Source organism: Nipponia nippon, unplaced genomic scaffold, assembly GCF_047370975.1.
Source record: "Nipponia nippon isolate SJK-2023a ecotype South Korea unplaced genomic scaffold, ASM4737097v1 scaffold_2, whole genome shotgun sequence".
Lineage (NCBI taxonomy): Eukaryota > Metazoa > Chordata > Aves > Pelecaniformes > Threskiornithidae > Nipponia > Nipponia nippon.
In genome coordinates this window covers 15,019,359-15,045,180 of record NW_028262336.1, presented here as the reverse complement: position 1 = coordinate 15,045,180, position 25,822 = coordinate 15,019,359, and the positions used below count along the sequence as shown (strand labels likewise).

The window sequence follows — 25,822 nt, the reverse complement described above, 5'->3', positions numbered from 1 at the left end:
ATTAACATTAGCTTAAAACCTGATCCAAACTGTTTCAAGTTTGTGACCTTAAAAAAAAGCCTAACAATAAAGTCTCACAAATAGCCATTAATATGAAAGTGCTTACTGTAACTCTGCAGTGAAGCCAGAACGATTTTCAAATGCACTCAACCTCTTTTCCACATGTGAAAAACCAGTATTGCCTCTCTTTTCCACCCTGCTACTGTACAGAGTTTGGATACAGAATGAATGCTCCATGAAACTCGGAGTACAGCAGTAGAGTAACATTTCAGAACCAATAAAAAATTACTTTAAGATACACAGCATGGATTTAAAAAAAAAAAAACCCAACAACTATATTTTAGCTGATGATTTTAACAGGATATTAAGCAAGATCACTTGACTACAATGGTAAAGCCCCAAACAACACCACTAACTTCCCTTATATTTAATATATGCAATAAACTGCACAATGTACTGATTTTTGATTTTTTTTTTTAAAGATTCATTACCTTCTCCAACCGTCGCTAGCACAGAAGTCTAACACACAAGAAAAATACTTAAAGACTTTTCTGAAGTTAGCCCTTTTTCAAGATACCTGCCACATCTAATTGTTCACAGTGGAATTGAGGTCCTGCATTTCTCTCAGTTACAAGTCCTTTTTGAGAAAAGGAGCTACCTATTTTTATTTTAATAGCTTTATCATGGAGTTTTCTCAGTAATGATAGCTATTGTAACCATTTGTTTGTTCCTCAGAATGCCCATGTTTTATATCCCTGCTGTAGTCCTCTTGAAAAAGAAAACAAAAAACCCAAACCAAAAAAACCCGAAACAAAATAACCAAGAAAGCACAACCCCACACGCTTCAGAAATGGAAAACAGAATAGCTGCAGAAAGACCTAGGAGAATATATGTGAAAAAGTAAAAGTACTGATGTTCTGGAAATTAAAGCCAAAAAACAAACACTATGTGAATATCTTTAATATTGCTACTACTCATTTCCAAAGTAACAGAAACATTTCATTGTGCTCTTATCCTTGAGTTTCAGGTTAAATTGCTCTGCTGATGCTATTAATATTTTGGTAAAGAGGGATAAGGTACAGGTACAAAGAGCCAATCAAATACCAATTACTTACATTGCTTCTCTAGTAACTACACTGTGTTTTTTTGGGATGCAGGCAACTGTAAAAATTACCAAAGAGAGATTTAGTCAAAAATCAATAGGTTGTTTTATAGCTACTGCACCTTCATTTCTTTCAGGTTTACCTAATTTATTCCTGAAGAGTAGGAAAGTCCATAGATCAGAAACAAAGATAACCGTTTTACAGGTTTCTCTTGAAAGGAAATCCTCTTTTTTTTGTTATTATTATATACAATTCTTTTTCTGCTAATTGCAAATATTACTGTCCAGTAGATTCCACCATTCCTTGCTATTTCTCATGAATTATATTATTTTTATTGCTACAAGACTGGATAGTACTTCAGGAAAAACAAACAAACAAACAACAAAAACTTTAAACATTTTAAATTAGAGCTTCTACACTGTAGATAAAATGCTTCTTTCCGATGAGGAAATTACAGCTTTCACAATACATTTACAATGCAGTATTTTCTAGGTACAGAGAAGTAACTTCATGCAAAAGAGTCAGTACCATAATTAACAATCTCTGCTAGAGGGATTTCAGAACCAGAGATGCTAACCAGTCATGTCTGACAGAATACACCAGTGGAGACTGCAGGTACCGAAGTGCTTGCAGACCTTGCTTGGACACTGCAGCACTGGTAAAAAGAGGTGACTGGTAGAAAGACTGGTAAATGAATAAAAGGTGTGTTGACACAGTAAAATAACTTAGTCCTCCCATATCACTTCTGGGCCCTTGGCGATCCCTGTCACACGTGGTAGTTCCCTCCTGGTCTTTCCAAGACAAAACTGCAGTCTGCTCCCATGGAGGGAGGGCTTCTTGCCGAGGCTGATTCCTGGGCGACAAGGGTGGCTGTGCCCACACCAGCCCCCTTCTGTGGGAACTATGATTCAGCTCCTTATGTCTCCATTACGTAGGAGGAATAAGTCAAATACATTGATCCCCATCAAACACCCCAGCTAGTGCAGACAGCCAGACAAGACCTCAGTGAGACGCTGTCCGCCAGGAGCATCTCCCAGCAGCCAGCCCTGGTCCCCCTGCCTGCCTTGGAACACAAACAGGGGAGGGAGACATGTCCCCTGCATTGCGGGTACGGGTTTCTCAGAGGTACTACCAGGAGACATGTACAAAACTAGTACCATCCAGGCACTGGGGTACAAGAGTGTTATGATATGAAAAAAATATTTCTTCTTTGGTTCTTTTTCCCTTACAATATTGTCACACAGAAATTTATTCTAATTCAACCCTCTTGAGTAAGAGCAATCTCAACACTGCCTTTTAAAATGATGTGGTTAGTCTTGGATCGTTAGACTAGGCAGTATATTTTATGTAGGCATATCATTTTATCTGCAGACAGCTTGCAAGCAACTTTTTTACGTTTACAGGAAAAAAAAAAGATTATTTCTCTCTGTAGGCTAAGGTGATTAGCTTGACCTATATTTTTAAAACAACAAAATATGTCCACAGAGAACAATCCCACAATTATTTGCAGATTTTTATTTATATTGTGATTACTTCTTTTGCTACAGCTACCTGGGACATGAGTGGGTTGTTTTAAATTTTTTTCTGATTTAGAAATAGATCTCTTCCTTTAGAGGAAGAATTCAGCCTATGTAAAGTTTCTCTATTCACAGTAGTTTGTGTTATAGCATTTTTAGATTTAAATACATCACAAAGTTCTAAGTTTAAAAATGTCATGATAATACATCTGCATGTAAATGTCAGATCACTAGCATAAAACAGCCTGAACTGTTAGAATACATTTTTTCCTACAACTTCACTTCATATATTGCTCATTTATACTTAAAAAACAAACAAACAAAACACCAAAAAAACCTGTATGAAGAACCACTGCATAAGTATTAAATCACACTAATGGAGAATTATGAAGGTGGCTGATCCCTGTAAGTGTTGACCTCCCTCTGATCTGAGCCCATACAAGTATTTAACAGCTATAAAGTTGATGACTAGATTTTTTTTTCTGATTATATTTGCACACATATATTAACAATTATTTAGTCAACCACTGACTTGATTCTGATTTGCGTGACCTTAATGGAAATTAGCCACAATTTTCCTTTTGAAACTACAAAACTTTCACTCACCATCCCTAAATTGTATCATTGCCCCACCCACAAAATAATAAAAAAATCCCATCAGGTTCATAACCCAGAGCTGCTAACAATTGAATTGCCTGATGTTGAAAATTGAGTTTAGTGTGTAGCATTTTCATGTGCACACATCAGCATTGTAGGATCCAAAACCGAGTCCTAAACTCTAACATAAAGCCAGGTAAAGAACAAGTGAGGTGTTTTAAAAGTTCATATAGTAAGGGACCTGGCTAAATGATGTTGGCTTATCCTTATGTTCATCCTAATTACTGTATTAGAAAACCAGCTCCAGCAACAGGAGACAACAAAATGAAGCCTGTAGCCTGATTAGCAAGAAGAATTCACTCACAACATTCATTCTCCACAAATGGAAAAAACCCTCTAAAACACATTTATTAAAGATGGCATGCACGTTAGTATCTGGGTTTGTTCTTGAGTATACGTATGTTGGTACGTTCTTGCTGCCATAGCAAACGTGACTAATCCTACAGTTTGAAAAATATGTAATTCCTACTAATTTTTGCTAGCGTCACATTGTATGTTGCAGGTTTCCCAGTTTGAAACATGTACTGAACAGTCTCCGGCTTATGATTGTTCAAAAGATGACTTTCAGAAAAACTCTGGAAGATGTCATTGGCGTTATTTTCAGTGTATCACTGTTCTAAACAACCCCTTAAAATCCATGTATTAGAATAAATATGCTTCAACAATTTATTTGCATGTCTACGTCATGTCCTACTTGAAAGAAATACTCGGTTTGCTTCATATGGCCCTATATCACCTCACTCCTGCTACCAGATTAAAGCCTAGGTTTCAGAGCCACTAATACATCAATAACCAATTTTTGCATTGTAGTTATTTACTGTAGAAAGCTTTAAAAGTTCACAGTTTACCAATCATCACCACACAAAGTAGGGAAGAGAGAAAGCACTTTCCCTGTCCAAGACTACCTTTCAACAAAGTATTTCTTGGATCATCTTCAGTTGTGATGAAATAACATGAGTTATACCTTATCCCATTACTCCATTCCACCATTTACCACTATTATTTCCCTTATTCTGTTATGCTACGGTGTAATTGATAGTGACGTAGCTGTAGGAGAGAGATTTGCATTCTTTTAACTGTTCTGTGTTCTCTGCTACTGTCCATAACAACAGTTGCAGCTATCCAAAATAAACAAGGATAGCAAACTTATCTTTCCCCAATTTCCAAGGTTCTGAAAGAGAATTTCTTAGGTTATGGGTGGGACTGTTTTCCTAGGTAGGGCAGCTATCTCTCATTCAGGCTAGGATGAAAACTCTTTACCAAAGAGGAAGGTTTTACAGAGTTCTCTGAAGCTCAGGCTCATTCAAAACAAGCGTTTGGCTACAACAACTGAATAATTTCTTCCCTCTTCTTGCATTTTTAATTCTAAAATTGGTAATACCAACTGTCAGACATGAGTGCAGAATTTGGTGGTGGTTAACAGATTGGGAGACAGTAGCTCATAAAGCACTGATACATTAGTTGCATAGAAGAGAAGGATGAGAATGGCAGTAACCTGGAACTGTTGCTCTACTTCCACTCTAACAGTCTTGCCAGGGTCTGGAACACACACAACACACTGATCTGCATTTTGCACTAGCAAAATTCAGATTCATTTTATATATATATATATATATGTTATTATATATATGTATTAATTCATGACCACTTTTTTTTGCAGCTAATCTGAGCCACTCAAAGGTAAAGTCTAACGAAGTTTCGCAAGAGAAGCCTAGCCAGTCCCACAGACTGACCAGGAGCCATCCAGAGACCTCAATCAATTTTGAGCATTGAAAAATCTCTGTAATGGGACTTTGTCAACATTTCCTTAGAGATGTTAAGGATGTAAACAGATTTCTTTCTCTTCTGCTAGCCCTGTTTATCTGTTTTTCAGTTAAACATAGTAGTTTATTTTGGGACTTTTTGCTAAATATTTGGAATTTCAGCAAACGTTAAAGACTTTCACACATGAAATTTGATTTCAAAATCTTAGTCACCTGATCAAGTCACAGAAACAGTACAGCCCACACAAACCAAGTCAACATATGAGTAAAATGCCTAAAGAAAAAAATGAAACATGAACCCCTCAAAACCCAGATATTAATCGCTTGTGATTAGAATATGATTTTCTGACAAAAGTAGAACATTGTGCATGGTTGTGGTAAAATAATGAGGAAAAAAGGGCATCCAACAATATCAAGATATCCAAAAGTCCAAAAAGAGGGCTTTGAATTTTCTATACTGCAGTCACAATCTATAATTTTTCTTTTTTTTTTTTTTAAATGTTGCATCATCAGTATACTTCATATTTAAGGAAAGAATTTTAAAATACATAATATAGAAGGGAAAAAAAAAAAAAATCTTCTCATCAATCTAAATTTCCCCCAGAACTTTCCTTTAAAGAGACTCCAGATTTTTATTGAGAATTGAAAAAGACATTTTGCAAACTCAAATGCCTTCACAACACAGAATTTCTCTTACTAACATGGTTTGTCATGACCTGTTAATTATGGTAATTGTGTGTATAATTTTAAAGAACTGAGACAAATATGCAAAATGATAACAATGCATAGTTTACAAAGAGAAGTACATGCAGAGGTAATCAAATGTATTATTCATTTATTGTGAGTCAAAGAATCTCCATTCTGAATTTGAAATGAAAATATGTACATATTCTCCTACTCTGGGATTCGCCTTTACTGGAATCCTAAACACTACAAGACAACCATGTCTTCAGGCATTCCCCTAAGTCTCTCTTCAGGGTCTTTACTGCCTCCTGACTTGGTGTGACTTTGCAGCTTCTTTTGTGTTTTCTGTTAAATGTGGTGGAAAATTTATTCTGAGGTACAAATAAAAAATACTTGTATATTTTTAACTAGTATTCTAGTCTCTGATATCTCAACGATTCAACACTAAAATTCTCACTGTTCCCATGAGGGCATCTTGAGTATACATATGTATAAGGCTTCTCTACAATGTGATAGTTTAATATTAAAGTATGTTACGTTAAAAAATTGTGGTTTCTCAAATACTGCTTTAAAAATAATTGCAAACAAAATTGCAACAAGCGTATATGACAGCAAATATAACCATTAAGATCATATTAACCAAGTGAAATAAATACTTCACGACACTGGAATACTCATTAAGTTTGGGAGGTTTGTTTTTTGGGTTTTTTTGTTTGTTTATTGTTTTCTTTTTTTTCTTTCTTTTCCCCAGTTTCTTGCCTAAACTGCCAATACACATAGATACTGGTATGTAAAATACTGCACACATTCAAATGACTTTTGAATATGAATTGTCACAGTTTTTGTATCTTGACTATTCAGTTTTTCCTTGAAGACTGGTTTACAGTAAAATTGAAATCTAAATTCTGACTCTGCATAGAAGATATATTGCTATTAAATTTACTGTTCCACAGGGACTTTATTAGGGCTGCTACTGAACTGTGCATCATTTTAATTAGAATTAACACTTTCATCTTGTTTGTGAATATATGTAAGATAAGCTTTGAAATATTTAACATCTGGGAATACTGTCAAGCTGTCACAGCAAAATTAAGACATTTCACATACATAACTATTATTATATAATAGCCAGATACCAAATAACTAAACATTCATTGTTAGCATTTGGAGTATAATCTCTCTATGCATACATTTCCATGTCCTTTGGGAATTTATTCATGCTTTGATCATTATCCCTTTGAAGCAACGCTTCTTTAAAGAGAGACATTTCAAGTGCAGTCCTTGACTGTGTTAGATGTCTCACTGGTAGGTACGAGACCTATTTTACATAATTTATTCTACTGTTAGCAGACATATCCCTAGAACAGCACAGGCTTACTGCAGTGTGTTGGTTCCCAAGGATCACCTTCCTTTGCCGAGATATTTACTTTGCGGGATAGAAAGATTTATAGAAATTACTGTTCAAAAGACCACCATCACCAGGTCAGCCACCTCTTGAGAAGTCAAGATTCCTCCCTGCAGAATATTCTCCTGTGGTTTGAAGGGACTCTTAAAAGTAAAATTAAAGGGGGGGAGCCAAACCAAAACAAACACACACACCCCCCAAACCACAAAACCCTTCAAGAAACAGACTTTCAGCCCATCACCTAAATCACTATGTCACTATGGGACTGCATTTTGGAGATGTCAGAACATAAATAAGTCTTTATTATTGTAGCCTTTTAGATCTATTTCAATCACAAAAACGTATGTATTGCCACTTGGATTATGACAATTCTTAAACATGACAGCCACATGCCAGCTGAGGTCTGGGTGACAAAGGTCTGGATATCTGGTCTGAGGCAGACTCTCCATGAGCTGCTGGTGAGGAAATGCCAGGAGCAGTGACCAGCAGCTGGTGCCTCAGAGAAGGGGCGAGACATAGGGTACACCACCAGCAGCAGAAAGGCTCCCATGGGAGGGGTTGTGGGGGCTGCTCTGGTGGAGGTCTGGGCTGGCTCCACAGGTAACGCGGAGCACAAGAGCGAGCTGCTGCTCTTCACTGTGGCTGAAATGATGTCAGGGTACATTCATTCAAATGGTGGTTAAGCAGCTGCTATGAAACATCAGCTGTAACAGCACTATTTAAAATCCATATTATAACAAAATATCACCTGCATAAACCTGTAGGGGAAAGGTAGTATACAGCAACGAATAAGAATTAACTTCAGTTTTTATAGACTATGTTTTCTTCCATACCCTTGCTGTAGGTGTTTATTAGGTGTTTAGTGCCTAACTCCCTCTAAAACTCTACAGAACTATCCTGTACAGTTGAAAATCAATGTTTAGCACAGGAACGTACCATCTGGGTGCTGAAACATGAGAATTTGTGGATTACCTTTGGTAATAATAATCTTTAAAAAATCCTACCAATATAATACCCTAGTCTTCTCATTCTGACAAGTCAAACAATTTTATACTTAGGAAACATTTTTGTCTTAGAAGTATGCAAGAGGATAAAGAAACACACATATTCTTCAAGCAACAAAATAAATGAATTATTCCCCTTTTACAAACTCAACTTCTTGGCACACTATTGATAGTACAGAACATTAAAGGACTAATTTTTTTTTTTTTTTAACATAAAAGGAAGCGGAAAATAAGGCATGAGTAGGAGCAAAAGGTTGTAACAAAATCACATAAAGAGGGAAACAGAAACAACAATGGGAAAAATTGCAGAGAAATGCACTCAATCAAATGCAATCTTTGTGCCTGAAAGCACCTTAGAGAGGCGCATCCACTGCTTCGAGTAGGTTGATACAGAAGAAATGGAACATAAATACATTCCAACTTCCTGAAAATTTTAGTCTGAACAACGAGACAGTCCTGTTCAACAGGCATACCGAAAATGCAGTTTGCACATATAAAGGATGTTCATTGTATTCAGTTTGACTGTCTTCAAACCCTACAGTCAAGTTTAATCACTGATCAGCATGCAGACTATTTCTTTTGTCCCAGTTATCTTTGGAAGTAGTTATCTTTTAATCAACAAAACACTAAAAATCTTATACAGAAAACTTTCTGCCAGTGACTTCCCTAAAAGGAGAATGAAAGACCTTTGGGATATACAAGTAAACTCGTCACCAGAATCTTCCAAAGATTTCCCAGCAAATGAGCTCTTTGGATACAATTCACTTTGTATACATCAAAATAAAATTATGAACCATAATTTTTAGGAATTTTCTGTCTTCAGGTCATATTTTGGGGTTTTTGTTTGTTTGTTTTAAATGTTTGCGACATTGCATGTAACAGTACAAAATGCTTTGTGTCTTTTGAATATCTACATGAGATTATTTGAAGAAATCTAAATTATGTAAGATAAGAGCCGAGATAGACACGAAGATTTGAGAGAGACAAACTAAAATATTTACATAAACACCAGCAAGATTGATGCTGAGAGAGCAGTAAGACCAACAGAGCACATCTGAACCTGTTCAGAGTATGCAGATATGGGAAGTGAGATGCCTAGCAAGCAGAAATGTTCTACAAAGTAGATCAGTAATAATAATAATGATAATGCCAAAAAGCAGTAAAACAAGTAACAGCAACAGCACCTTTGTAAGATTCACAGATATGCCAGAGCAGGGGCAGATGTTTAAACAAAGCAAAACAGCATCTCTAAAACTGTCAGATGCTCAGCTGCATTTCCTTTTTTCTATTATCACCAGATGCCACATGAAATGGTTCTGCAAGCGAGCACTTGATGCTGCCTGCCCAACACACCTCTTCCAGCTCCCCATAAAAGACATAAAAGCACTAACGACACCAAAGGACTATAGCACTACAGACTCAAAAGAATCAGTTTCCTTTTCAGAATTTGGCATCCAAGACTAATATAGCAACTGACCTTTTGAAGTTTCAGTTACTGATCCCCTCTTCTTGCCAAGAGACCTGCAACAGTCTTCAAACAGCACTGCAGCTCAAAAGGCATTAATCTTCATCATTTCTCTTGAAAGCTGCAGGCTCAGTGCTTAAGTCACAGCGGAGAGCTGACCATTACTTGCAACTCCATCAAGCTCTAGGTGTTGAGCTTTCCCCGCACAACAGAGGCCAGGGAGCAACATGAAGCCCCTACTCTCTGACCCTACAGCAGCTCCAGGACACATTGCACTTGAGCAGCAGTGTGAGCCGATAAGCTGCCAGGGTTTTTGCTTAGTGAGGAGCTGTGATTGCAGTCAAACTTCTGCCCCCTTAAGAATCGTGGCACGAACCTTGATCTAAACTACTGACAACAGAAATCTCTAACTGGCTCCTCAACTTTCATGAGAGCTTTCCTTGCTCTCCCTTTTCTCTTATACAAATGTGCCAGTCATAAATCTTGCAGTTAATATTATTCCATTTGCCAGCCAGTTTGGTTTTGGTGGTTTCTTTTTTTTGTTTGTTTTTTTGGTTGTCTTTTTTTTTTGCCTTTTTTTTTTTTTTTTCATTTGGCAAGAGCTTAAGCTTGTGAGTAGCCTCCGCACTACTTGTGCTCAAATGACGCCTCTAACACAGCACAAGTTTTGGGGAGGTGAGGCAAGGGTCATTTCTAGGAATCTTTTAAATACTATTGCCCTGAAAATCTAAGTTAGTCCATGACATAGACTGACTTTATAGTCTACGTCAGCCTTACTGTGTAAAATGACTGCTTTTGATATTATTTTCAACCTTAAGTTTTAGGAAGAAAAGGATAAGTCAGTTGGCTAAAGCAAAACTCATCTCACTTGCATTCTTACTGAGAGTTACAAAAAGCAAATGCAGTTCAAGTTTTCAAACACTCATACATGTTCTTTTGTATTCAAGACAAACTTTCTGTCAGAAATGTCTTTGCGCAGTTATTTCACTCCTGCTTGCAATTCCCAGGCTATACCACACAAGAGGAAACCCTTTATTGATTGCTTTTGAAATTACATTTCTCAGCATAAATGCTTTAATAATTGACTGAATAAAATGATGGGTAACCTCTACGGGAACAGTTCCATTACAGAGTGTGTTTTATGGTTTATTTGTGAATGTGTTACTCATTAATAACCTGCCTCAGAGGAAGTACAGGTGATGAGCTTCAGATTTTGAAGCTCAACTTCATGAGTTTTCATAAGGACATCATCTATATCATAATAATATTCTAAAGTGTTTCTTTTTTTAAAACTATAAATTTAAGTGCTTGTGCTCAGTAGCGGCATAAGAAAATCAAGTTTCTTTTTCTAAAAAGCAAATTAATTCCTAAATTCCAAAAATTTGAGCCAGAATTCTCTCTGAACTTCGTATAAGTATACATATCCACATAAAATGTTAAGATTTCAGTGACACTTCTTATTATTAAAAAAAAAATCCACAGTCTACTGTTGTGTAAGAACTTGCAAACTTCCACTGAGCACCCTTACTACAATTTTTTCTCAGCCTATATTTATTATTCAGGGCTCCACCACAAAAAGCCAATGATGAGAAAACATTCTAGAAACTGAATTTCCAAAGACAAATATAACAAACCCTTATTAAGCCAGAACTGTTACTTCACTGCAACATATGCCTATGGAAGTCCCCAAGACATGATTTTTATTTAATTGTGCTATACACACAAAGCGTTCCTTTGTCCAGTTAATGGCAAAGTTTGTAAATCACAGCTTCCTCACAAAGTATTTCTCTTTCGCAGCTTTCAATTAATTCAATGCCTAACACAAGGCATTTTGCACTGAACAAATGTTATTAGGTCTTTATAAGTGAACCATTATGGTTTTGCTCTCCTCTATATGCTTCTCACAAAAGACCTCTTCAGAACTCAAAGATGCACATTTTTCAGTAAAATTGAGGAAACCTACATACTGAGGAGAATATACTCAACCGTAAGAAAATCGCATTACACTTCTCTTCCAGCTGGAAGAAAGCCTCCTACAGCTGTAACAAGATACAAGCAACCAATGCTGAACTTTTACATCCATTAAATACAGCAGACCACAGTTTTCACTCAAGCAAAACTTGCCTACATTCAATATATTTGATTGTTGAAACAGTTAAGGTTGATCATGTGTAAAGTGCAATGAACATTTTCCAAGTCAAATTAATCTGAAATGATTGAGCTCAAGCTTTAGCTACTGACTCCCAGAACAAGAAAAAAAATTATGTGGCAAGCAAGAAAAAGCTGTATTTCCCAAGAACTAAGAGGCACTGTTTCTGTTAGTCTCACTAGGATGCAACATATGTTTTGAGGCCAAATTCCATCACAGTAACACAGGGTTAGTGCCTTCCTTTTTCACCTCTTGCCATACTATAGCATTCAACCTGCCAGTCTTTTTTATTCCCATTTTTACCAATATGAGCAAACCATATTAGCATGCATCTGTTTATTTCTGAAAAATAAACATTTTTGAATTTAATACCAAAGTTCCAAAAGTCTGTTTTGGGACAGGCAAGCCAAATATAAGGCTTGACCAAGAATTCAATTATGACTAGACGGTCATCATTGGAAAACAGCATCTTATCATATACAGGGAAATCCATCTGCACACAGATTTACAAAAGATTTGTGAATGAGACCTACAGACTCTGTCCTTGTTTCCCACTCTGGTACCTTGGTGACTCACACATGCAGAACAGCCCAAGAGCCCCTCTCAAGCTCCCAGGCTATACTCATCAGCCCTTTCACACCTACAGCATGAGAGTCTGCGACCAAAACTGTTGTTATCTCCTGTGTTACAATCCTAGGACACAGCCCCACTAATGACCCTGCAGTGGGGAGACTTGCCACACATGCGCCTAACGCACAGGGGAGAATGTGGTGGTTGACACTGGCTGGATGCCAGGTGCCCACCAAGCTGCTCTATTATTCCCCCTCCTCAGCTGGACAGGGGAAAGAAGATATAACAGAAGGCTCATAGGTCAAGATAAAGACAGGGAGAGATCATTCACCAGTTTTCATGGGCAAAGCAGACTCGACTCAGGGAAATTAATTTAGTTTATTGCCAATCAAATCAGAACAGGGTAACGAGAAAGAAAACCAAAACCTTAACACACCTTCCTCCCACCCCTCCCTTCTTCCCGGGCTTAACTTTACTCCCAATTTCTCTACCTCCACTCCCCGAGTGGCACAGGGGGATGGGGAATGGGGGTTGTGGTCAGTTCATCACATGTTATCTCTGCCACTTCTTCCTCCTCAGGGGGAGGACTCCTCACACTCTTCCCCTGCTCCAGCGTGAGGTCCCTCCCATGGGAGACAGTCCTCCATGAACTGCTCCAAGGTGAATCCTTCCCACAGGCTGCAGTTCTTCATGAACTGCTCCAGCGTGGGTCCCTTCCACGGGGTGCAGTCCTTCAGGCACAGACTGACCCAGTGTGGGCCCCCCACGGGGTCACAAGTCCTACCAGCAAACCTGCTCCAGGCTGGGCTCCTCTCTCCATGGGTCCACAGGTCCTGCCAGGAGCCTGCTCCAGTGCAGGCTTCCCACAGGGCCACAGCCTCCTTCGGGCATCCACATGCTCTGGTGTGGGATCCGGCTGCAGCCCGTGGAGGACATCTACTCCACCGTTAACCTCTGTGGGCTGCAGGGGGACAGCCTGCCTCACCAGGGGCTTCACCAGGGGCTGCAGGGGAATCTCTGCTCTGGTGCCTGGAGCACCTCATCCCCCTCCTTCTCCACTGACCTTGGTGTCTGCAGAGTTGTTCCTCTCACATATTCTCACTCCTCTCTCTGGCTGCAATTGCTGTTGCACAGCAACTTTTCCCTCCTTCTTAAATATGTTATCCCAGAGGCGCTACCACTGTTGCTGATGGTCTCAGCCTTGGCCAGTGGCGGGTCCATCTTGGAGCTGGCTGGCATTGGCTCTATCAGACATAGGAGAAGCTTCTAGCAGCTTCTTACAGAAGCCACCCCTGTAGCCACCCACTACCAAAACCTTGCCACACAAGCCCGATAGGGGCAGGGGGGAAGATATCAAAGTAGCTGAGAAAACTGCACAGCAAGTTAGAAAATAATAATAAATCAAAACATTTTTAAAATGTGTTCATTCTATAGAATAGTTGAATAGATACACATGCATTTGTATCATAAGTACATTTTATAAAATTTAAAGCAATTTTTTTCCAGTAATATTAAAAGTTTTGCATGTGATCATCACTGGAGTGTACTTCTTTCAGCAGAGAAAGAACAAATAACTGTAATTTACTATGGGCTGCTGCTAATGTCAAATCATGCAGCTGTATTACTGAGTCATACAAAACAACAACAAAATCAATCACTGCAGTCCCTTTGACAATTTTTGTCTCCTGTTTATCAAGGATAGCTGGTAGGATCAATATCTAACACTATACACTAACACAAAACCTGAGGCAAGACATATCTGAGTAATCAGCATGCTTTTGCTTCTGAAACCTCATGTCTATGTGTACAAACAGAAAATAGTGACAGTTTTTCAGTTTGAAACTTGCTATTTAAACCTAAGCTGGCTTCCTTGTTCCACTGTCCAAGTAGGTTTCATACCAAATACTGTACTTCAATGTGCATTTTGGAATCAAAGTGAAAAATAGTAATTTCCTAGGATTAATTCAATTTGCAAATGAGTTTCCTATATATGCATACTTTATTCAGATGCAGTTAGAAAATCAAGGCTTTAATTTTAATTTTTACAATTAAATGTACTGGAAATCAGGTTCTGGTAGCTATCGTAAGGTTCCTTATTTGCTCAAAATAATGCAAAATAAGTCACTATGATGTGACAAGAACATGCAAACAACTTGTGTTCATTTATTGTCAGTGTAGCTTCCTTGCTACATAAAAATCAAATGCAAACGGTTTTTTGCTTGTTTTTTAAATCCTTACTTCCGAAGCAGCACCCCTTTCCACCTGTTTTATCAGATTTGTTGTGTTACAATTTATCTGGCTGAACAAATCTGCAGATGTCTGTAGATGAAGTAAAAAGGGTTGGATCTGAGCTACAACATGAATTTTTATGGCATCAAGACTTTTCTGGCTCCTAACCCAGGCAGTCATTGAAAACAGGTGCCCTTAGGTACTTATTTAATTCCTAACATTTTCCTGCAGTAAAAAAAAAAAAAAAAAATACACACAAAAACCAAAAAACCCCCATTCATTTCAGTAACAAACTTAAATCTCCTCAGTTTTAAGACACTGAAAAGAAGATATAATGCTATGATTAAAAAGAACCAAAACCACACGAACCCCATACATATCTTTGAAAGCTTTGCAGGAGCTACCCTGGTACGGAGTATATAAGAAAAGGCACAAACATATAATTTAAAAGAAATGTGAAAGCCATAGAACTAACCTCAAAACACTGAGAAAAAGGCAAAGTGATTGAATACAGTAAAGTCAGATCTCTTCAGACTGGTCCAACTAACTAAAAATTCAACTTCCTGATAGAAAATAATACCACATTCATTTCACATGGTCCACTGCACATCCTTTTCCTCCTACTTCAGCTAGGCAACAATGTTATTTTTAATCCACACTAATTGCAAGCCTTAAGGGCAAAAGGGTTCTTCATGTGCAAGTGGAAAAAGCACAGTGCAAATGAAAGAGATACAGCATGAAATAGCTTGGCACATGACCTCACATTTAGGAATTAAAAGCAGTATGTACGAACATAAAAGTGCTACCAGCAGTGTTGATGATGTCCCCCTCCCAACACATAATCACTTAAATTTTAATCTACTGTAAATATATACTCTTTTTTCTAATGTATACAGTTCTTGAGTTCAGATCAAGTCCAATTTTTGCAGCATGTTAGCAGTTATATGCAATTAATTATATTCAGAAGCTTTGAACAAGTCATTATCAATTGCTTTTCTATACTGTTACCTACAGAGTTGTGACTATCCACAATTCCTAATTTTTCATATGTGTTCTGGGATTGCACTAAACACCTCTATTTAGTGGTTCAACCTGAAAACTGAGTTTGGAAATGTCAAATCTTAATGCTATTTTATCCATATTCAGAATTCAAGTTAAAATATGCAGTGAGTGTTCACAGATGATGTGTAGCCTTACATAGGCTAAAGAGTAGGTTTTTCAGTGGAAAATACATACCACTAATAATCACAAAGGTCTTAAGTACTTCCATTGAAAACACTGAAATCTAAAGCTCTTCAAACTCACATAAATTATGTAAGATAAACCATCATTTCTCAAGTGCAGTAAAAAAAGCGTGAACCCCTTCCAGAGCACTTGCGTATTTAGGAATTTGCTATAAATTCCAATAAGCGATATGGCTGTTTACTTTAAAAAAATAACTATTTAATAATTTTTTGAATTGCACAATAAGTCACAGACTGTTTAAAAAAAGGAAAACAAAAACATTTAAACTCTCTCCAGAGAACATCAGTGCAGAAAAGACTGTGATATACAGCTGCCCACTCTGACACCCAAGAAGGGGGAAGAATTCAGTGAATTTTGTAGCCTTCCCACTCTCCCTGCTCTCTGGGATGTCATCAAGGGACGCCTGCTAAACAAAACATGCCGTGTAATAGTGCAGAGGAAATAAAGGATAATGAAGAATAACCACAGAGTTCATACTGACGAGTATATCGCCATGCCTGACCACTCTTTCTAACCTTCATGTCACCTCTGATCTTACTTCTAACACATGCTCCCACCTACCTCCCCCCCTCCTGCTCCTCCACAAATTGAGACTGGTTTTCTGTACAACGCTGCTGCATGTGCCCACTGAAATGACTATCTTTGAGATAGGCACACTGGGAGGTTTCTCTTGAGGTTTCAGTTGAAAGGAGGAAATTGAAAGGCTTCAATTTCAGAGAGAAATTTTCTCTTTTTTCCTCTTAAAAATTCTCTCAAAAATAAAATTCTCAGTCTTCCAAATTAGAATTTAATTTTGCCCCCTTTTTTGTAGTCCAAATCCTTCTATGCTTTTCCTTTACAGATCTTCTTTCAGTGCCTACGGGCTGGCAAAGAAGCATAGATCTCATGAGCAAATAAATACCTGGGAGAGAAACCAAAAGGAGCCTTACACAACCTTGTATCTCTGTAACTATCAGGAAACTTGCCATTCCAATATACATTTTTTTTTGCTTTTCTTGTTTTCATGCCAGCAAACCAGTAACTAAAGCACAACTGTATCATTAACGTCTTGGTTTCCCAGTAACAAAGACATGATGTAGGTATGTCTAAGAGGACGGGGTTAGTTCATATTTGCAAAATGAAAATATTTTCAAATAGAATCAGATGAAATGGCTGAAGATAGGCTACTGAGGTAGAAATCCTAGCACCGAAACATTACCACAAATTCAAGTAATGAATAACAGAAATGAGTGTTCAATTAAACAAATGCTCAATGCATTCAGGCCTTAGAATCCCTAGGAAGTGTTGTTTCAGGCAACTCAAGTTCAAAAAGTCTTTGAACTTTACACTCCTGCTTCTAATTGTACTTGTTTTAATTAAACTAAACCAGGTGAGTTTGTCAATGCCTGTTTTACATTTTAGATGTTTCTTCAGCCATACCACACAACAGCCTTTGACGGGTGGGCGGTTCCTGAGAATATTCCTTAAGAACAATCAACTTTTTACAGTTAAAATAACCAAACACAATGCAGAAGTGCAAGACTCTAAAATAAACTTCTGAAATGACTATAATAATTAGTATTTGCTATACATAATTGAATTTTTCTCTGCAATTTATTGCAGACCTTGAGTAATTCAGATAATTTTTAGTAAATCATTAAAGAATCAGACTTCACTTAACAGTCACCCAATTATTACTATATCGTACCTAAAAAGAACTGAACTGTTGTAATTAAGTTTATATAGTGTTCCTTGCCATGATTGTTTCTTTCTGTGTAAAAAAAAAAAAAAAAACAAAAACAAAACCAAAAAACAAACCCCCCACCCAAAGCCCTGATATGGCCTGTATGTATTATACATCTGTTAAATGTAGCACAACTCTTGTCTTGGACTGACATTCAGAGAAGATACAACATTGAACTTGCTACATTTAATTGATGTTTATTAGAATCCTGTGCAGCATCTCCTTCTCCTATGCTATGACTTGTGAATGGGGCTGGTACCAATGATTTAGGTAAGCAAGCATTTCATATTAGAGGCATTTATGATTAGCATTGCCAAATTATTGGTACTAACTAGTTTATTAACACCTAAAGGAACAGAAGAACAGCTGCTACTGTTTTAGGATTTTGAAGGAAAAAAATAATCTTGAAAGTAGATTCAAATCAAAGAGTGATAGATTGTTTATACAATCAATTCAGAGAAGATGGTATTTTTTCAGGTTATGCCGTTAAGAAAAGTACGTGACACACAAATAACTGAACCTCTTGCAATCAATGTGACTTTCCCCCCCATCAACTTCAAAAAAGGTAGACAGTCCCCAAATTAATGAAAAATTCTCTATCAGTGTGTTTCTGAACTGTTCTAGACACATTGGGGTATACTTTTAATAAGTATGGATATTTCAATCCAATTGTGAATTCGTCCCAGACACCTTCACTCTGAAATGATGCTTTTAAAAGCAAATACAATGGATAGGGAATACTGACAGATTCACAGAGAGATACGTATAAAACCAACATATACTAACTGAAGTGTTGCCAATTAGGTTATTTTCAACTGCCAAAATCTACTTTACTTGCTTCCCTATGATTTTAACAGCAGTAGTAAAACTGATCAAAGACTTTTTTATTCCCATTCATGCTGCTTTGTGAAACTATGAGCAATGACAAAGGTAGAATATCATTCCTTATGCCATTTAGACACTCTCTATTCAGTAAGTACTATCTCCACAAATATCAAAACACAAATTTACTTTTTAAACTCTGAGACAGATGAGCCATATTTGCCATGAAGAGCTAATTATTCCCCACTAAGCCATGTGCTGATGTATAATTTAAAGTTTGACAACATTTGAAAGTAGGAAAAAAAACATTCAAGTATTAGCAAGTATTGCCCGCCACCCAATTACTTGCCAGAACAGATTTCAAAATACAAAATTATTATTTTGAAAGTTATTTTCATGCAGAAGAAATAAATAGTTATCAGTTTTGAGTATGTCACAGAGTATGTCTATGAGAAGCACTGACAGAATGGCATCGAATACTTCCAAGAGTCAGATTCTTAACCCCAAAGGTGGAATGGGAGGGACAAAAGGGCTTTGAGTTGGGGTTTGGGGGAGGGACCTAGAAGACAGGAAGATTGTACAAATACATCTCAGGTCGTCTTAGCAGACTAAGACGCAGTCTCCTCTCCCTCCACCTATCCCTGCCCTGGCTTCTACAAAAACAAGCTAAATGTAAATTTTACAAATTTTCCCTTAGAAAGTTAGTAGTGTTCAGGTATTTTACGATTTAATGGGTATGAAAGAATTTGTTCAGGATGCATTGACAAGTGACAAATCTTTTAAACTCTAAATTTCTGATTCGTGTCTCAGCCAAGAAGCAATGTCTCAAAATAGGACATTTGGCTGTCTGAAAGATTGCTCTCAATATAGGTAGCAATCTCAGTTTAGTTCACAATGCTCAAAACAGGCACATTGTAAAACGCATTCCCAGCTGCCTGAGCATGCATCTTTACTAGCAGTTTTGGCACAAAGGGAAATGTGGCCACCCTGAGAGGAGCCCTTCTAACTCATGGTTTAAGCACAAGACCTTGAGAGTGGGCACCAGTGAAATTAAATTGTTGCTCTTTAGTTCTGAAAGTATCTTATACGTTTGGGCTTGCTTTAGGCATGTCATTCATGAAGGAATGCAAGACAGACAGACTTTGAAAAACTGTCAGAAAAAGTAGTACTAATATTAAAATACGCTGAAGATGACTAAATGGACATCATCAGACACCCATGAAAGTGATTTCAAAAGGCATACGGAAGCTCTATTGCATTATAATTTTTCTAAAATAGTAATTTGTTACTCTTGGAGCAAATAGATAATAATATGCAAACACTCATGACTTTGGGTATTCCATTTCATTTAGGAGGTACCTGTTCAGCAGCAGACTGGACTGCCAATTGAATAAACGAGTGGAGTCAGTGCACAGCAGAAAAGTTTCCTGACTTTTTTTGTGGGCTTTGGTTGCTGGTTATATTGCTCATGTACAGTTCTAGAGTATGACTCACTCACATAATGGACAGAAATTCATCGAGCATTAATGTCTTGAAGAAAATCCTTATTCCATTAAAAGAGAAACCTTTTGACCTTATGTAGAAAATTATACTTGCTTCCAGTAATGGCAACGTCAAGACTGTATCTTTGCAATGAGTATATTTTGATAATTAATTCAGACAACAAAGTGAATTTCATTTTCTGATTACAATGCATAGTGTACTTTTAATGCTCTATATTATCCAAGGTTGCTGTACAGCTTGCCTAATACCATCAAATCTGAGGAGCTCTCGAGCAAAATATTCGGGCGATAGCAATGTCACTTGTGTAATTTATGGACTCTTTCTCTTCCTTTTTGCTTGTGCTGGTTTTAGCTGGATCAGAGTTAATTTTGTTCATAGCAGCTAGTATGGGGCTAATGTTTTGGATTTGTGCTGGAAGCAGTTTTCATAATACAGAGATGTTTTCGTTACTGTGAGCAGGGCTTACACAGAGTCAAAGCCTTTTCTGCTTCTCACACTACCTCGCCAGCGAGTGGGCTGGGGGTGCACAAGGAGTTGGGAGGGGACACAGCTGGGACAGCTGACCCCAACTGACCAAAGGGATATCCCACACCGTATGATGTCATGCTCAGCATATACAGCTGGGGGAAGAAGAAGGAAGCGGGGGACTTTTGGAGTGATGGTGTTTGTTTTCCCAAGTCAGCCTTACCCATGATGGAGCCCCGCTTTCCTGGAGATGGCTGAACACCTGCCTGCTGATGCGAAACAGTGAATGAATTCCTTGTTTTGCTTTGCTTGTGTGCGTGGCTTTTGCTTTACCTCTTAAACTGTTTTTATCTCAACCTATGAGTTTTCTCACTTTTACTCTTCTGATTCTCTCCCCCAATCCCACCAGGGAAGGGAGTGAGCTAGCAGCTGGGTGGTGCCTAGCTGCTGGCTGTGGTTAAACAAGAATCTTGCTACAAAGCAAATGTTGAACCAAAGCAGACTGGTATCTCGGTGGCTACTGAGGCTTTCTTTACCATCATTACTACAGAAAAACTATTACATACAGTAGAGGAGAACATACAAAATACATGTATCCTTTAGTAACTCTTTCTGAAGCTAACAAAACAACTACTAAGAAACTATACAGTATGAAAAGATACACACCTTTTATGATTAAGTAAGTGTCACCTATCCAGCAGTCCTGGCAGGTGGAAAATAAGTCTCAATATACTCATTCTCCATGGATAGCAGTCCCAAATTAAATCCACAAAAGCTCAGTGTCCTGGGCGTTACTCAAGTATACACAGCATTTACAAAGTTTTAGCAATGTATTCATGTTGTAAGCAGCACAAAAGTTTAAGTAGTCTGAATTTTTCCATTTTTGCATGGAATCCAGTTATCACAAAGTTAGACAAATGCAACCACTCTTTCAAGAGTGGCAGAGAGGGGGTTAATGAAGCACAACAACACTTGGATTGTGCAGAATAGACATTTTTTGTTCCTGCGTGTGTTCACTGTACTATCTATGAAAAGGAGGGGCTGATAAAGGGAAGAAAATACATTTCCCTTTGTAGTCATCTCCAAGTTGAAACTTTGATTTAAAACATCCTTAATTCGCTGTTGTAATGACAAGGTGCAGTGCTATATTGTTCTATGTATACCAGCACAGAGTATGGTCTCTGCAAAATTCTCGAGAGAAATCCCCAAGTACAGCTATCCTCAGACAATTCATAAGATACAAGGTGACAAACAACATTCAGCAACTAACTGATGTACTGACACCAGCTTCACAATCTGTCTTACTATATTCGTACATTAGTCTCTGAAAAAACAGTACTAGTTATATAGCATTACTTATATATCGTGATGAAACAATTTTGAGCACTTTTTATTTTAAGCTTTTGCATTAACTCTGAGTAGGACCTCAGACATCTCTAACTGAACTTGATACCTACTGATTTTCTACTATGTTAACATGCAGGTTACTCATGAAAGCATTTAAAACCCTTTGTTTTACAGAAGCATGGATAATGACATTATTTCTTCAGGTGAATTAATCTCTTCTGTCTTTATATGGTTACAGGAAAGATCTGAGCCCGAGTTAATTGCCTAGATTCCCTTTTTACACATATGGAGGGGAAAAAAAAAATTTTTCTCAGTCACTGCTCATCTCATCCTGCAATAGATATAAAACATGGTGGAGGAATTCTGCTCCAAAGCATGCACTTATCTCCAGTAACTACAGGAGGAGTCAAGATGACTAGTGATCCATACACATGCACATTGGGGGTACCTACAGTTAGACAAAATGAAGGTCATCTTTAGTAACTACATGTTTTCTTAGAAATCCACAATATCATGACTTCAAATAACCTTGCTTATTTCTCGACAAGAGGCATTCCTTGAAAGCGTGATGCAATATTTCCAATATACAACGAGCTATTTGCTGTGCATATAACATCACAAGACTTTTTAATAAATGAATAAATAAGATCAAACAATGTTTTCTTACCATGGCAGGAGCCATCCACTTCTTCATATCCTACACTGCAGATGCATCGTCCAAGAGGAACAAGCCAATCCCCATCTGCTCCACAGTACAATTTTGGAGTATCACGTTCCTCAGCGCTCTTCACACAGGAGCCCCGTACTTCCACCAAAGAGGAAGAATCAACCCTTGGAATAGTATCAGGAAACATAGCCAAATTACGGACTGTGAAAGGGCACTTTTTGTAATAAACACGGACTGAGACCAAAGCAATGCATGCTCCAATGTCCTGAAAAGCAAGATAAAATCCTTTCTTGTTTATTGGCCCAACCTCACGAACTTCTGTGTTGAGTTTAAGAATGCGGTCACCCAAGTCCATCTGGGTAAAGCTCTCATCAGCTGCAATAGTATCGATTTTAGTGTACTGGTTTGGCTTGAATTTTACTCCATGAGACTCATCTGACTCCATGTAGTAGAGATTGAAAGTTTCCTTGCAGGTTCCCAGTACCCACGGAATACTGTTGCAGTCCCTCAGGGTAAACTTCATTTCCACATAAATTTTCTGTGCAGCATCACGGGAGATCCAGTTTGTTCGAAGCCAATTGTTTTGGTTTGGTTCCATCACATTACATACCTGGTAAGTATGAATGGGACGATTGTGTTCATCCATTTCAGTTATGGCATCCCACTGAAAAGAAAATGAAATTGTTTGAAAACTAAGAAAAACATGTATTATGCATAGGCGCATACACAGACCCCATCTATACACACACACACGTGCCCCATGCAGACGCACCTATGGCTTAACTAAGAATAATTATTTACTTAAAGTTTAGTGGAAAGGCAGTAGTTAAAAAGCAGATACCAACTACAGAATGGTACACCAAGTTTTATTTCAGAAACTCCATGATAAATTTCCATTAAAAAAAAAAAATAATCAGTGTGGCTCAGCAGAATTGGGAAATACTGGCCATGTTTATATTAGCAAATTTAATAAGTCTGAGAACATTCCTGGACATGTCATTCAATCATCTATGCTGAAAAAAATTGCTAGAACAGTCCTGTTTGCTATGCCGGTGGGCTGGCTCTCTGGTAGTCCTCCAAGCAGTTCCCACAGCTCAGGCACATGGGACTGGCCAGGCACCTGAAGCAGTTGGCAGCTGGGATGCAGCCACTCTGGTTTGGTAGGTCCGAGACATTTGGTGTAGGTTGTCCTGGTTTACACAATTGCCCTAGAAACATTTAACTGTAAATACAGAGATGCCACATTTTTGGTTCCATAGTGTAATACAGACCCTTATTTCCACTAAAATAAAAAAAACCCAAAACAACAAAAAACCTGTCACAGGCATCATACCATTGTTGTTGCCTTTATAAATTCTCTTTCTTACAGTTTGGAGATGAAGGGGTAATTTTTTTTCCTCTTCCCTTCTCCCCCCAGGTTTTACATTACAACAACCTCACAAAAATGTTCTCAAATTCTGGTGGAAATTCCATCACAGAGGGTCTCAAAAAACATGAATCTTTGAAGAGTTACCCATGTGCTATGTATGAAAGGTTTATCAAATACCTAATTTATTACATAATCTGCTACTCTAAAGGATTACCAACGTCCCCAAAACAGCCTCAATATAATTGAGTCAGCTTTCCACTAAGCACACTTAATATCAATACAGCATTAGATGTAGATGTTTTCTCATCAAAAAATAGAACTAGTTATACTTCTGTATCCAAAAGTATTGTGTCCCACCAGAAGTTTTAGCATAGCTTTTAGATGTACTGTTGTCTTATGGCATTGACATAAGAAATAAGCCAAAAATCTATTCATAAATATCACTCAAAACACCAGACTACATTATTTTAATGCTATGGAACATCAAAATACACATTATTCATGTTCATGGTTTAGCATAGTTGGAATAGATTTATTATGAACACATATTTAGTTAAAATGATTTGCCTGCAAAAAAGATGCATAAGCTTAAATTTGAGAAAGCAGAAGTTGAAAAGTTTATGGAGTATTTTCTCTTACCAACTTCCTCAAATTTTGCAGTTACTTTGGTTAAATTCACTATATGGCATTTTAAAATTTTATATTAATTACATACAGTTGTACACATGTAACATGCAAAAGCACATGTTCAAATTATGCACAATATACAATTCTGAGTGCAAAAAGATACAGGCCTTACGCATCATTGTTCAAACAAATTCAAATTCCGTTAGCCCCATGATACATCAACCCCACACGTTTTTCTGCTCTAATACACACAGTTATCAATGTTTTTAAAATTAAAGTTACAGTCCTAAAGAGGAATTTTGACTACTTGAGCAGCTGAATATTCATAGTGCCTTCCTATTTCGGTATTACAAAGAAGGTATTGTTGGCCTGCAGCCTACCAGACTGAGAAAATGTAGGAAGTACAGGTTCTGTTTACCATTTCTAAGCAATAAAAAATTACATATATCACAATTTAGAAACACTGTGGAAAGAAATCTGTTCATCATCTTCTTTTACAGAAGAAGAAGATATTTAAGAGTTAGGTCCTCATTTTCAGAAAAATTCCCAGACATCAGATGACTCTTAAGGCCCATGTGAACATGTAGAAAACTAGCTGGCTTTACTTTGAGTTTTAAGAACCAATAATGTCACAATGTGGAAGTGGGGGAACATGCACATCTCCAAGACCTTTCACATAATTTTTATGTAAAAACAACACAACACAAAAGCACACAACAACATGGGGGCAGGCGGGGGGAGGAGAAGAGTATACCTTCTTTAGGAGTGAACTGAACCATCATGGTGGAAGCAGCAGAAAAAGAATAAATATTAACCTGTGGCTCCATTGGCCTGAAAACTTTGATTTTAAACAGTGGCTGGAATTCATGTGGAAAAAGGAATTCCAAGTGCTGACAGGTGCTATCAGAGGTTTGGGGTTCCTGGTCACTGCAGCATGCACCTGGGAGCTAGGCAGAAAAATAGGGTAAGTGAAGGCCTTTACAGGCCATCACTTTTGGAGATTCTTCCTATCACAGCAAGAATGATAACCTTGTCTGAAAGTCCTGTCCCAAGAATCACAAAGCATACTTTTTAAACAACAGCCAGACAATAACAAATACTTGGCAAACAATCTGCTGACTCTTAAGAGCTTCTTATATGGCCAAGGGCTTTTGGCCTCTATGACTGGTACACATTCAGAAAGGGCAAAGCTGCTACTTCAGCATTCATGGCAAGACCAGAACAAATTCAGATTTAGTCAAAATTGTATGATGAAGGACTAGTTAGCACAGAGCTTCTTGTGCCATTGTCCCCAAATTGGTTTAAACTACAATTAAAGTCTACCCTGTAGCAAGCAACATAACACCCCAAGTAGATCTTGGCTTTGGGAAAGTAAAAGGGGACTTTTATGCTCTGGTGAGCTAGGCCTCTTCCCTTTTCCCAAGCATGACCCCATACAGCTCAAAATGATTCAAAATTCCATAGCCATGAAGGATTAAAGAAAACATTTTATTTAAAAATAAAAATAA

At 37.7% G+C, this 25,822-nt stretch overlaps 1 protein-coding gene across 4 annotated transcripts in view; it reads right to left on the bottom strand.

Annotated features, from left to right (window-relative positions):
* EPHA6 (EPH receptor A6) overlaps positions 1-25,822 on the bottom strand; it is a 515,545-nt gene that overhangs the window by 363,245 nt on the left and 126,478 nt on the right. For all 4 annotated transcript variants that reach the window (XM_087755983.1, XM_087755985.1, XM_087755984.1 and 1 more), the window contains exon 3: positions 22,319-22,982. In XM_087755983.1, the coding sequence (XP_087612109.1) occupies positions 22,319-22,982 (664 nt within the window). The remainder of the gene's footprint in view (positions 1-22,318; positions 22,983-25,822) is intronic.